The 14,142-nt window shown below is 31.0% G+C and overlaps 3 protein-coding genes across 6 annotated transcripts; 1 reads left to right on the top strand and 2 right to left on the bottom strand.

Moving 5' to 3' along the window:
• Positions 1-51: 51 nt before the first annotated feature.
• Positions 52-11,229, bottom strand: LOC117234473 (E3 SUMO-protein ligase RanBP2-like). 2 transcript variants are annotated; one of them, XM_033495715.1, is made up of 11 exons: positions 11,017-11,229; positions 10,843-10,950; positions 10,112-10,337; positions 9,869-10,045; positions 9,466-9,778; positions 2,786-9,321; positions 2,477-2,698; positions 2,063-2,407; positions 731-1,188; positions 527-652; positions 52-462 (listed from the first exon to the last, which is right to left on the bottom strand). In XM_033495715.1, the coding sequence occupies exons 1-10, from the start codon at positions 11,080-11,082 to the stop codon at positions 527-529; spliced, it is 8,577 nt and encodes a 2,858-aa protein (XP_033351606.1). In that variant the 5' UTR covers positions 11,083-11,229; the 3' UTR covers positions 52-462. The 2 variants fall into 2 exon arrangements, with proteins under 2 accessions (XP_033351606.1, XP_033351607.1); XM_033495716.1 differs by having other exon boundaries at positions 11,042-11,182.
• A 133-nt stretch (positions 11,230-11,362) lies between these two features.
• Positions 11,363-12,668, top strand: LOC117234491 (RNA pseudouridylate synthase domain-containing protein 1-like). Of its 2 annotated transcripts, XM_033495774.1 has the most exons (5): positions 11,363-11,747; positions 11,816-12,059; positions 12,136-12,195; positions 12,295-12,412; positions 12,493-12,668. In XM_033495774.1, the coding sequence occupies exons 1-5, from the start codon at positions 11,541-11,543 to the stop codon at positions 12,653-12,655; spliced, it is 792 nt and encodes a 263-aa protein (XP_033351665.1). In that variant the 5' UTR covers positions 11,363-11,540; the 3' UTR covers positions 12,656-12,668. The 2 variants fall into 2 exon arrangements, with proteins under 2 accessions (XP_033351665.1, XP_033351664.1); XM_033495773.1 differs by having other exon boundaries at positions 12,136-12,412.
• LOC117234493 (DNA repair protein XRCC3-like) lies at positions 12,309-14,091 on the bottom strand. Of its 2 annotated transcripts, none has more exons than XM_033495776.1 (5): positions 13,757-14,091; positions 13,485-13,682; positions 13,243-13,373; positions 12,965-13,174; positions 12,309-12,888 (listed from the first exon to the last, which is right to left on the bottom strand). In XM_033495776.1, the coding sequence occupies exons 1-5, from the start codon at positions 13,860-13,862 to the stop codon at positions 12,679-12,681; spliced, it is 855 nt and encodes a 284-aa protein (XP_033351667.1). In that variant the 5' UTR covers positions 13,863-14,091; the 3' UTR covers positions 12,309-12,678. The 2 variants fall into 2 exon arrangements, with proteins under 2 accessions (XP_033351667.1, XP_033351668.1); XM_033495777.1 differs by having other exon boundaries at positions 13,778-14,091.
• Between the last annotated feature and the right edge of the window lie 51 nt (positions 14,092-14,142).

Raw genomic sequence — 14,142 nt, 5'->3', positions numbered from 1 at the left:
ACAGATGGAATTTTATTTTTTAGGAGGTTACTTAATTAAAGGAATGAACACTTGGAACATACATGCACTTTTATTGTAATAAATATTTTTATAAATATCAGTAAAGTTCTTTAAATATCACATGTTAAATTTGAACTTACAGTTAGATACGTAATTGTTAACCAAGTAATTTTGATTTATCATGTATCTTTTTTTACGAGCGAAATGCATCACAATTGACGAAAATTTACTTATTTTCATAAACTCCTAGATAATTTGTACAATTATTTATTATACAGTTACACCCATAAAAAAGGATAAAATTGGGAACTACTTATCCTATAAATTGAAATTAAACTAAAATTAAATGATTTTTGTTTACAAGAGATATAATACTTTATTATAAGAAATATGAGGAATCATTTTATTTTATTCTTCATAGAATGGTTCACTGATGTGTGCTTGAAATGCGTGTTCTACCCCCTGGTGAAATCAATAATTAATTTTTATCATTTTCTTTTTATATTGCATACAAATTTTTACTTACTTATTGAAAATGTTTATACATTTCCTGTGCGACATGTACTGAGGAAAAAGTGGCACTTAAAGTGCGTTTTGTCGGCGGTGTCAAGGCATGATCAATTGCCGTCCAAGTGCATCGTGTACCATTCACCTTTATAAAATAATAACTGACAGTTAGTTAATTCACAATCAGTTAAATTGTTACATAACATAATTTTAATGCTTTTACCTTCATGTTTGTTGTCATACTAATAATTGTGTTGCTTACAACTTCATCTGTCTCATCTGCCTTTAATATTATTTTTTCACCAAAAATATTAGAATCATAATAAATAATTAAATTTCCTGATGCAACAAAGTTCCAACCACCTTTTTTATTTCTAGCAAACACAGAAGCACTTTTTTCAAAAGTAATGGAGTTCTGATCCTCCTCCTCCTCCTCTTCCTCCTCCTCATCATCATCCTCATCATCATACTCATCATCATCCTCATCATCATCCTCATCATCATCCTCCTCCTCATCATCATCATCATCATCATCATCATTATCTTCCTCTTCTTCTTCATCCTCTACTTCATTTACTTCAACGTCTACTTCACCTTCATCGCCTTCTTCTTCGTCTAGTTCTTCATTTTTACCATCTTCTGGTTCTTCTATTACTGGTCTATCTTCTACATTTTTTTCTCCTGTATTTATATAAAAAACATAAATTTGTATCGAAATAACTACTCTAATTAAATAATATGAACGCTATGTGCAAGCAAAAAGCTAGTGTAAAAGCTACTATCCTATAAAGTTACCTTATAAAAGTACACCTTATATGTAGATATGTATAAATATTGAACACATTTAAAATTGAGGAAAACTTATTTTAATTGGTGAAAATAATTTAAATTGCGTTTTGTATCGTAAATTACATTTTATTCAACGTTATGCAACTAAAATATGTATTTGTACAAGTTAGTTTTTAATATAAATATTGACAGTTATTTAAAAATTACTAGAAAATTAACAAAAAATCAATAGATATTGATAAAATTTATGATAACAGTACATTTGTTTAATAGTAAAACTTTATCCATTATGAAGTATAATATAAAATAGTTCTATTGTCATGTCTTGTATTTTGTTTCTTTCATTACAAATAATAAAAGTTGAATGGAATTAAATATGTTTTAATAAAATAATTTTATACATGTCTATATGATGAATCAATATTATTATTTGTGTATCACAATTAAACTTACAATCAAATATATTAATCAAAAAACATTTTTTGGACAGTTCCTTTAAAAGGTAACAAAACATGTCTTCGTACGATTTCAATGATCTCTGTATGATTGCCTCTTTATAGCATATTTGATATTAAATTATAATATTTTTAAACAGTATTACATTTTATGTATATAAATAAAGATACATTAATATTTTTTAATAATGAAGAAATATATGTTTTTTATAGTATGCATATAACATACAATGAATACACATGCAATCACAAGCAAGGATTATAAACTAAGGAAAGCATTATAAACAAGAGGTTTTCATCTTATTCCTTACGGCTTTCGCTTAGAGTTTGTTGGATTTTATCAACTGTATCCTTGAAATTTTTTGCCAGTTCTACAGTTTTAAATTTAACTGCTAATTGCTCTATACATGGTTGCTCTTCAGCATAATTCATGCCTGCCCATATCCAAGAGCGATCATTCGTAGTGAGTTTAGTAAAGACAATGTCTGGAGTAAGTAAGAGATTGCATACTACTTTGTAAACTTGATCTCGTCGTAACAGCAATCTGTAACGGTCATATTTTGGATGATGTAAAATTTTCATTTCTCCAACACCCCTTTCTTTCCACTCGCACATGTTCTTATCGTATCTGTATAATTTAGCTCTTTCGCAAAATACTGTAACAAATATGTGATCATTTAAAGATAAATACATTAATCTTTTCAAACAGTTATTTTAAATTATACCTTTCTCTTCCTCTTCTTCTCCGGTATGTACTTCGATAATATCAGGCAGAGGTATAATAGGCTCGAAATGAGGATCATGATCTTGATCATTTTCGGTTTGATCGTATTCTTCTTCTTCATTTTCATCTTTTTTATTTGCTGTAACTTCTTTTGTTTTTTGCGCAGATTTTGATTTTGAATTAAATACAGCTGACCCAGCACCAACAAAAGAAAAATTTGGATCTATGAAATAAATTATTTGTATAATAATGTTATCAGTTCTTACTAATTTAAATTGCTATCATACGGATAATGATATGAAAGATGTACCTTTTTTGAATGCTATCTGGGGATTTTGAGCTGCTATAGCTGAAAATGACACATTTGTCGTTGGCAAGAAAGCAATATCACTGTCCTCTTGTGTTTCACTTGTTGTTGGTATTAATGTTCCAAAAATATTAGTTGTCACAGGATTTGAAATTGTAAAAGATGATGTAGTTGTACATGAGCCGGAGAATAAATTGGACGAAAATGATGTAGATGTATTAGGAAATATTGAATTAGTAGATTTAGCAGATGTATCAAATGATAATGAACCTGTGGTTGAGCTTTCAGAACTAGTTTTCAATGCAGAAGATCCGAAAAGAGAAGTACTAGCACCAAATACAGATGTCATTGCAGTATTTGTATTTGTTTTTGGTTGAGTTTTGAAATTATTTGAAAACATTGATTCAGAATTATTTGTACTGACACTAATGGAAGTAGGCTTAAGTAATCCAGAAGAATCTTTTTTCCACATTCCACCAAAAATATTCTTTCCTGTATTATCTAATTTTGCCATTCCAAATATGGATGTTGTAGGTGTTGTAGACGATGTCATAAATGAAAAAGATGTAGTCGATGATACCTGTCCTTGAGAATTAGTGGGACTACAGATTTTTAAATTTTCAGGTGTTAAAGTATCAGATGTAGATTTTTGTATCTCATTTGTAGTAGATGTAGTTTGGGGCATTACAAATGAAAAACCAGTTTTCTTATCACTTGATGTGATCGTATTAGTATTCCCAAATGATATACTTGATGTAGTTGTTGTAGAGAGAGAATTCGTTGCAAATTGTGACGTGGTTGTACTATGCAATCCAGACTTGAAAATGGAAGAAACAGTTGTATCAGTATTTGAAACAGGTGTTTGAACAGTTGTGAATTCGTTAGATGCGGGACTTAAATTAATAGATTTTGAAAGTGACTGTATCCCAGATGTAGTAGTCAGAGGTTTTTGATCCTCTGCAGGTGTTTTTGATGTAGATGCTGCTTTTCCAGAATTTCCATCTGAAAATAACGATACATCAGAATATTCTTTACAGCCTCTACATCCAGGACAATCTGGCTTTTGTTTGTACGCATAGAAGTTTTCTGGAAGTTGAAACTTTAATGCAGCTTGTTTTTCTTCAGGTGTTACTTTCAACTCGTACAGAACCTCAATATCTCGTGTAGGTGAAACTTTGGTGAATGCTTCTACTTTCGTTTCAGCAGTTTTTTCAATGGGTGGGAGCTCCATCCTTGATTTGTCAATTACATCTTTGAAATCGTTAGCAATGTCGGATGTTTTAAAGCGACACGCAAAGAGAGTGGGCTCGATTTCTCCTTCGCTATAATCAGCAGCATTCCACATCCATGTTTTCTCATCTTTCGGCTTCAATTCCAAATTTGGAAGCACAAAATGATTTAAACACAGCTTTAATATTTGCTCTCGTCTCATTACTAGTCGCAATTTGCCCGTTTCCTTGTGTCGTAATAATTTTATGTCACCTAAACCACGTTCTTTCCATTCATTTACCGATTTATCGTACCTAAACAACTTCGCTCTATGACTATAAAGAACTTCTTCTTCTTCTTCACCTGTTTTAACTTCAATTTTATCTGGTAATGGAATTATGGGTGAAAAATGAATGTCATCGCTTTCCACCACTTCCTCTTCACTATTTTCTTCTTCACCAGACTTTGTTGGAGATGATTTAGACACAAAATTGAACCCAAACGATTTTCCTGGTGTTCCAAAAACAAATTTTGCATTTGATGTATCTGTTTTATCATCAGATTTTGTAGCTATCGAAGATGTAGATTTAGAATCTATAAAAACATCATTAGAGGTAGGTAAACGAAATGAAAATCCACTTGTACTTTTCTTAGTAGTATCTTGTGGAATACCAAACGTAAATGTGGGTGTAGCTCCAGAGGAACTTGTACTTATCTGAAAACCATCAGTTTTTGGTTTAGGTGGAAGAGACAGATCTTTTGGTGTGTCACAGGCAACACAATAATTACTTTCAGCTGCATTAACAATATCGCAACATTTACATTTCCACGAGCCAGTAGGTGGTTTAAACATTTGTGAAAGAGGTATTTGACTTGATGTAACTATATTTGAGATATTTGATTTATTCGACACAGAAGAACGTGGTTCTTCACAAGCTATACATTTTGCATTCGATTCAGTATTTCTTGTGTAGCAAGCATTACATTCCCATGATCCTGCTGGTGGCTTAAACATTTCAGACAAGGAAGTCTGTATCTTGTTTGTTTGTGTATTTTGAAGAGTTTCTGGCTTTTTTAATTTTTCTGCTGTAATACAATTGTTTACCATCTTTTGCTGATTGCTAGTAATTATGCTATAAAATTGAGATGCTTGACTGGATGTTTTAAATGTTGCTGCAAACATTACTGTTTTGTTGTCTAACCCATATTGTATATTCCAATTGACAATTGTGTTACTACTACTTTTTAGTGTAAATGGGCATTTTGCAAAAATATCATAATTATAACAAACTTTCAAACTATTTTCATCTATCATTAATAAACGAATTTTGTTCGTTTTTGGATTCCATAAAATCTTTATTTGTCCAGTACCTCTGTTTTCCCACTGTTTGGCATCACTGTTGTAATACTGAAGGCTAATCTTTTCAGTGAATAGCATTTCTTCATATTCAGTTTGTACAAGAGACTTGCCTGTATCTTGAATACCCGCAGAAGCAAAGGTTGGAACAGTAGAATTTACAGAAGCAGGAGCAAGAGCAGGAGCAGGAGCAGGAGCAGAAGCAGGAGCAGAAGCAGGAGCAGGAGCAGGAGCAGGAGCAGAAGGTCTTCTAAGTGAAAATTGAGGAGTATTAACAGAAGTATTTTCGCTAGTAACAACAGTACTGATTGGTTGTGAAGATGAAATTGACGAGTTATGAACACTAACAGTTGGTACTGTTGTAGCCCCTAATTGAGAAGGTGTAGTTGCTTTTGTAAATGGGAAAGTAAACTGTGATGCAGCTATTATTCCAGTAGTCGAGTTTTTTTGTGTCGTAGTTGCAAAACTTTCAGCATTCGTTACAGTCTTATTAAATGTAAAACCGGCAAATGGACTAACTTCTGACTTAGTAGGAACTTTTGAAGATTCTGTAGTGGTTGTTTTTTGAATAATTGGTGTTGATGTAAATGAAAATCCACCAATAACTGTTGTAGGTACATTAGTTTTTAATTTCTCTGATGTAATGGTTTCTGTCACATCAATAGATTGTTTTTGAACAGTTTGTTCAGAAACAAATGGTGTTCGTTCTATAGCTTTTAAATCTGATTTTGTTTTCTCCGACTTTTTAATATTGCTCGATGTAGTACTAGCTTTGGTTGATGTTTTATCAATACTTTCAATTATTTTCTCAGATGTAAGACTTGCTTTAGCTTTATCAAAATGTTCCTTAAAGGAAATACCTTCTTCAACAGTCTTAAATCTGATACAAAACTTTTCTAGGTTTAATTCTCCATCAGCAAAGTCATGTGCAACCCAAAACCATGCCTTTTCATTATTTGATTTAGCAGTTAACTCCATATCTGGTACAAGATAATGATTTGCACATACTTTTAATACTTGTTCCCTGCGCATAAGTAAACGAACTTTTCCTTCTTCATTTTTAAGTAATTTGACGTTTCCTATACCACGTTCTTTCCATTCATTATCCACGAAACGGTAAAGTTTAGCTCTTGCACAAAACAGTACCTCTTGACCCTCTTCTCCAGTAGTAACTTTAACTTCTGCGGGTAATGGTATAACAGGAACAAAATCCGGAATTGGATCATGTTCATGATCTGAACTGTTTGGAGATCCAGTTGAACAGATAGTATCTTGCTTTGATGTCTCTAATACAGAAAGATTTGCTGGAGTAGTTGTAACAGTATTTGACAAAGGTGGTAAGTTTACTGTTGTTGGTATAGTAGCTTGGGAAGGCATAGAAATTTGATAACAATGTGGAGCAGATTGTTCAGTGGCAGCTGGAGTAGAAGAACTACTTTGTCTGAAATGTGGAGGAATCGTTACACTAAGTGTTGGTTGAACAATTGGTGCTGTAGTTGGAAGTGTATCAGAAGTGGTAATAGCAACATTAACTGGTGGAATTTTATTTACAGGAGCGTCTTTTATAATCGATTCTGGTTTTGATGTTTCTACTTTTTGCAGTGGAATTTGCAATGATTGATTTGTTGGTGGCATAAATAAGCTTTGTTGAAGAATGTTTTCAGGCATTTTCGATCTCGTATTAGGATACAATACCGGCATTGAATAAACATTTGGAGGGTATAAAGAAGGAATAGCTTGTGCATTTGGGTCATTAAATGACATTCCTGCCGGATAATATCCTTGAAAAGTAGCTGAAGGATATACCAACTGAGAATATGGATGTCTATGAGAAGATTGAAACATGTTCCCGGATATCGAAGATGCGGGGCCTGATTGATTTGCGTTGTAATTTAAATCATTGTAATCATCTTCGTTCAAAATGCACAAATCTTCTTCTAGATTCGGATTAACATTAACATTAATCTGAGTACGTTGTTTCTGAAATTCTTTTCGTAATTCTGTTACTTCTTTTGCTAATTTTTCGACTTTCTCCATTACTGTTTTGTTCAATTCCAATATAGCTTTATTTTGCTCTGCTATCGATTGTATCTTATTATCCTTTGCGTGAATCATTTGATTTAGTGAACGAATTTGAGCGTCAAGACGTTCAGGACTCGGACGTGCCTCAGAGCGATTCCGAGATAAATCCAATATATCCTGATGTTGTGCCCTACAAGGAGTGCTAGACTGTTTTGGTGTACGGTGTATGTTTTTTTGTGGTGTACTCAGAATATTAATTGAAGCATTTAATCCCGTTAATGTTGATATTTTTGTAGCTGTTTGATCAACAGCACTATGAGCAGAAGAATAACTTTCATCCGACATTCCATCGCATTCATTTCTGCTTAAGTCACCTCGTGATAGGTCTGGATCAATCCTTTTCAATTTATTTTCAACATTGGAAATATATGTGGAAAGTAATGAGTTTAAAGGATGTTTTGGATCTGTACCCGGACTGCGCAAGCGATCTAATGTTAGATAAAAACATTCTCTTGCCTTTGAGAGCATGATTATATGTTGTGATCTCATTTCAGATGTTAAACTTTCCTTGGGTATAGAATTGATGATCTCATCTGCAAGCTTTTCATACATTTGACCCTGTTGAACTGAAGCTTCTGGACATTTCAAAGCCTGTAGTGCATCTATTGCTTTTTCATATTGTTTGCTGCGTACAAATCGTTGAGCTAGAAGCAATTTACCCTCTTCTAAAGCTTTAATTATTTCTACATTATTCATTTCTTTTCCTTGATAGTTAAAAAATTTAGAATTAGTTATACGAATAACTTGATTATTTTGTAATCTTTCGAGAAGTGGTATTGCAGCCGACCAATACATCTCAGATCGTGCTTCTAAATATGGTATGTCATTATTTTCTTGATCTATTTCTTTCAATGTCTCTGCTCTATAATGAAATATTCGTGCTAAATGAACTAAAAGAACAGGATGCAATCCGTGATTTCCAAGGCAACGTACTACTTCTAAGCCTCTTTGTAATTCTAATCTCAATTCTCCAACATCTTCGTCCAATGGCTTTTGTTTATCCATAGAATATACTTTATAAGCATAAGACCACCACTGTTCTTGAACACTAGTACAGAGAGTGTTAGTAAGATCTGCGGGCAATGTAGGTAATTTTTCAGGGTTTAAAAGCCCACTCAATTGCTGTTCTTCAAGTACAGAAGAAGTGCAGATAGCAGCATTTAAAAATGCATCAATATCGAGACGACTTAAACTTTCAGGAGCTGCTTGGTGTAAGTTATAAACAGAAAACTGTAATTCACAGAAAACACGTGACGTTTGATTTGGATGCGGTTCATTGTCTTTATTTTGTGAGGTGTGGGGCCGAGCTCTTAAACCAAGCCAAACTTGATGGTGTAATGAATCTGGCCATACTTCTTCGGATATCTCATCAAATCTTTTTAGTTCATTAAATGAACATAAACGTAATGGTGGATTTGAAACTGAAGAGTTCACGAAATATGATGTTGTCTTACCATCTTGATACAATCGACCAATAAAGATTCTTTGATATACCCGTTCTCGCCATGAACTTGTACAAAATTTATCGATTTTATCTAGTAATTTCTTAGTATTATCTCGGGCATAATCTTGAAGTACATGACCTGCCTGGCTATATCTGTATGATCCTTCTCTATACCAAACATGTACTAGATTCTTAAGTCTATCTTTTAAATGCATAGTCCATACAGCAGTAGGATCTATAGGTGCTACATGTAATGCAGTTAATAAAAGAGGTCCACACAATCTACCTGCTTCAGACCAACTATCTTCACCAGCCTTAGTTTTACGTAAAATTAAACATGCTAAATGAAAATGTAATTGACCCCACATGTGTAATAACATGTGTTCAATAAAAACAGGATGATTAGAGAAGTTCTTTGATTTACATTCATGTAAACTTTGATCAAAACTGCAATATGAATGTTTTAATTCAGTAATATTAGTTATTTATATATATATATATATATATATATATATATATATATATATATATATATATATATATATATATATTTCTAATAAAATATATGACTCCTAGTACAAATATACTTACTTAAATACTGCCTGTGTAATATCTGTTATACTTTTTCTAATAACATTACTCTGTTCTTTAAGACAAAGTGCTGCATATCTTTCTAACACAGAAATATAAAATATCCAAAATGTCCAATCTGACTGTTTACTCTCTTTACACTTCACAAGTAATTCAGTTAATGATTGATACCAAATGATATTATTTCTGTGACACTGTGTTGCCTCTATCTCGGTTGCTTTGTTATATGCATCTTCAAGCCTATGATTTCCTACATAATACTTGAGCAACTTCACTTGTAGATGCACATCTGTTTGTTTTACTGATAATTCAGCTAAAAAGAAAACGCATTACATTATTATAAACAAATTAAATTAAATTGTACAAAATCATGTAATTATATAGTAGAGATTTTATTACGTACATATAATAAGTTTTTCTAAATCATCATCATCACCACTTGGTGTTTTTGAAGTTAACAATTTTTCCTTTAGCTCAAAAACTATTTCGTGATGTGGAAATTTCTTATCTGCTCTTTCTACCCAATATTTTATCTTATTTATATCTGTATTAATATCCATATCAGACAACAGCTCACATACTAAAAAATATTATTAATATGTGAGTTTAAAGTAAGAAATAATAGATTAAAAATATTGAACTATACCTTTTAGGAGAAGATCATCCTGCTTTGGTTCTAATTCAAGAGATATTTTATATCTTACAAAGGCTGCTTCTTTCTGGCCCAAAGCTTCAAGAGCTTGACCTAATAATTTATGAGCTCCTGCAGATTTGTCTCTTATTTCCAAATAATTTGAAACATATTTTTTTGCAGATTCATAGTCTCCAACTTGATAATATAATTTTGCAATATTATAACATCGAAGCTTTTTCTTGAAAAAGAAATGCAGATATTATGTACAAAATATATTAAAAATGCAAATTTTCATTATAACTAATAAAATTACTAATTACAAAATATTGTAAACATCAAAAAAGAAAAGAAAGAAAGAAAAGGCAAAAACAAATATATTAGAGTGAATAAATATTTACACAACTGAATTCTTAAAAAAATATTTGAATAAGTATAAAAATGTTTTTTAAATACATATAAAATCAAAATTTGCTTCAAGTCGTAAAAAACCGTTAAACCATCATATAGAGGTTAGTGCATGTGCATGTATGTATCTTTTTCATAATCAAGTCAAGGCCTTCAGTGCTATACAATTTGACATTAGATAGAAATATTATGAGTTAGTATGCATACAAAGTGCATTTGAAATAAAAGAAAGGATAATTTTAAGAAATCATTGAGTACTTAAATATAAAAAATTAATAAATATATTTGGACAAATATATTTTGGAACAACGACGTTTTCTTCTGAAAAATAACCTCACCTCTCCTGAATCTTTAAGTTTGATAAAAATGTTCTTCACGTGTCGGTCAACATCCTTCTTCGATCGAAACATTTTCAGAATATAGTACAAAACTTCCCTTAATGATCGCTAAAAAAAATTAACAGATAATATTCGATTATAATGAAATTAGAAATACCGTTATATAGTACGCACTCCACAATAAGACTTTTTCTCATACCACAAATCGCTTTCAAACGGTCTTATCCAAACGACTCTCATCCAATTCAGAAATACTAAGTTAAGTGGTGCCCTCTGATATAGTTCCGGAATAATTTAAAATATATGTAATTATTTACAAGACATATTTACAGTATGATACTTGTTTAAATTATCTCCAAAAACCAAATTTTTCGTGCTCTGAATTTAATATACATTAATCACTGATCATACATTACAAATCATTGTTGCATCACTTATTGCAATCAGTGCGAAGTTATAAGCAAAATTCAAAACGGAAAACAGACAGCCAACAGGAAGGATTAAACAATATAAAATCATAAAATGCCATCTTTCAGGAGTATAACAAGCAATCTTGTACCTGAAAGAAACTAGATACACATACATACATGAATATAATACCCAACCAATGTTTATCATTTTGATAACGTAACAGTTTTCAAAGATTGGTGTTATGTATATTTTGTTGCTTACAAAAACAAAAACTAATATTGCATAAAATGAATATAAATAAAATATTATACAATTGTAGGATGTTTATTCTCAAGTTAACGCGAATATTAAAAGTATTGTTAAAATTATATACGAAATATTTTATTGAAATCAAACATAAAAATAATGTAAATATATTATATCACAGCGAAAATTTCTTGGTGGTTTCTAAACCATACGACATGTGCATTAATAGTAATAATCGTGAAAAAAAGGTATGGAAAGAACATTTTTAAATTAGAAATAGTATACTTATTAGTTTGATAAATATTAAAATTTTTAGGATACACTGCAATTTGAATTAAAAAAAATTTTACCAAAGTTAGTCAATCCAAATTTATTTCATGAATTTCATTTTGTACATAGATTAGATTATGTGACAAGTGGTGTGATATGTATTGCATTAAATAAAAAAGCAGCTCGAGCTGCTTCTAATGTATTCGAAGCAAGAACAGCCAAAAAATTTTATCTGGCATTACTTCATGGACATATTAATGAACCTTACCTAATCATAGATAAAGCAATTGGTTGGTAATTGAAACAAAACATTAATAATATCAATTTGTGAAAAGCTATTTATTAACAATAACATTATTTTATTAGGGATTGATGCTAGAGAAAAGAAGGGAAACCATAAAATGTGTACCAGTGATAACTTATTTTGTGAGAAACCAAAAGAATCATATACAATTCTTATAGTATTAGAAAGAGGTTTCAGAAATGGAAAGCCAGCTACTAAAGTACTATTATGTCCTGGTACAGGTAGAAGACATCAATTAAGAGTGCATTGTTCATATATTGGTCATACTGTGATTGGAGATTATACATATAGTGAGAGAAAAGATATAGAGCCTTATCGAACATTTTTACATTCCTTCAGGTATTATATACATAACATAACATATGAATATACATATAAAGATTATTTATGTATTTATATTTGCTTTCTCATTTTTGAAGACTTATATTGAACAATGAAATGGAAAATTTAGATGTAAGAAGTACAGATCCATTTGTAGCTTCTGATCCAAGAAATCAATGGTCACCAACAAATATTGCTAGGATATTAGATGAAGATATATTTTATGATATTTATAATCTTTTGCAATCAAATAAACATTAAACTTTTATTTCAATTTGTTTTATTCAATCTATTGCTTTTACCCCATATCCTTGTATTTCAAATGAAATAGTTGTTTCTGATAAATTTGATGACAATTTAACACAAGCATATCTCATAGTACCTATTCTGTAAAACTGTATGGAATTAGTTATCATACTTAACCAAGTTATTCCCAAAGACGGTCGTACACTCAAATAATCACTAGATATATTACCACGCATAATTGCTGTTACCTGTATATAAATTGTCTGTAAGCTATTTATGCTATTGAATTATTAATTACTACATACAGAATTTATCTTTTTTTACCTGATTAATGCAAACTACACAAATGTCATTTTTACATAATTTATGTAACTGTTGTCCAATTGTTCTCAAACTTTTTCCTCTTTTATTAGATTCATCTTTCCAATCTTCTACTCTATATGGAGCAGCAATTGAATCTATAATTATTAATCCTATCTTTTGTACAGACATTAATATTGGAATTCTATGAAGCAAACATATCTCCAGTTCCTCCTACAAGGTAAAAAAAAATATTATATTAAAAAGTTAATGTATTAAGTTAAAAAATATATTATAATTACAATAGTTGATATATGTTCTACAAATACTGAGTCACCATTTATTCCATATTTTTTAGTAATTTCCAGTTTTTGTATCAATTCCTGTAATCTTCGTGAGGGAAATGTACATTCAGTACAAATATATACTGCACCTACATTAATTATTTGATGTACTTAAAACGAAATGTATGAAAAAGAATTGAAAAGTAAGGAAATACTAATATTCATTTGTAATTTTATAAATAATTCAATTTGTAAAATACCAGCAGCAAAGCCACCTTCTGTCGTAGGTAACTGTACTGTCAGGCATAATTGTAAAGCTAATTGTGTTTTTCCTGTACTTGCAGCTCCATAAATTTGTGTAATCCCGCGAGTAGTGATACCGCCTTGAAGTAACGTATCAAACTTCGGACAACCGGTTGTGAGAAATTTTTCACGTTCCTTTATTATTTTTGCGTTAACTAATTTCGCGAAACAAAATGAATAATATAATTCATTGAGATCATAAGATGCAACAAAAATAAAATTTTAATACCAAAATAGTTCTCCATTATACTTTTTATTTTAAAATATTTGCTAAATAATTCACTCTTGTAATGATGATACAATCCACGATCACATAAACAGATCTGGACACTCATATGTCGAAAGCATAGACGAAACTGTCCATCTTTTGAGTCAAAAAATCAAGTGGAAAGCAAGAGGTCTCGTTTTGCGCATGCGTGATACGTATATACATATACACATATAGATACTATGAATGTTCAGATAAAGGTCAAGCCACTCTACTCATCTCTGCACGTCGCAGAATGAGACCTTTTCTTGTCTTGCATCTTAATTTTTTTCGATTCAAAAGATGGACGGTTACATTTATGCTTTCGATATATGAGTGTCCAGACCTGTTTACATGATCATGCTTTA

The sequence above is a fragment of the Bombus vosnesenskii genome, unplaced genomic scaffold, assembly GCF_011952255.1.
Source record: "Bombus vosnesenskii isolate JDL3184/JDL3185 unplaced genomic scaffold, Bvos_JDL3184-5_v1.1 scf7180000013305, whole genome shotgun sequence".
NCBI classification, from domain to species: domain Eukaryota; kingdom Metazoa; phylum Arthropoda; class Insecta; order Hymenoptera; family Apidae; genus Bombus; species Bombus vosnesenskii.
This window is presented reverse-complemented; position numbering and strand designations above follow the sequence as displayed.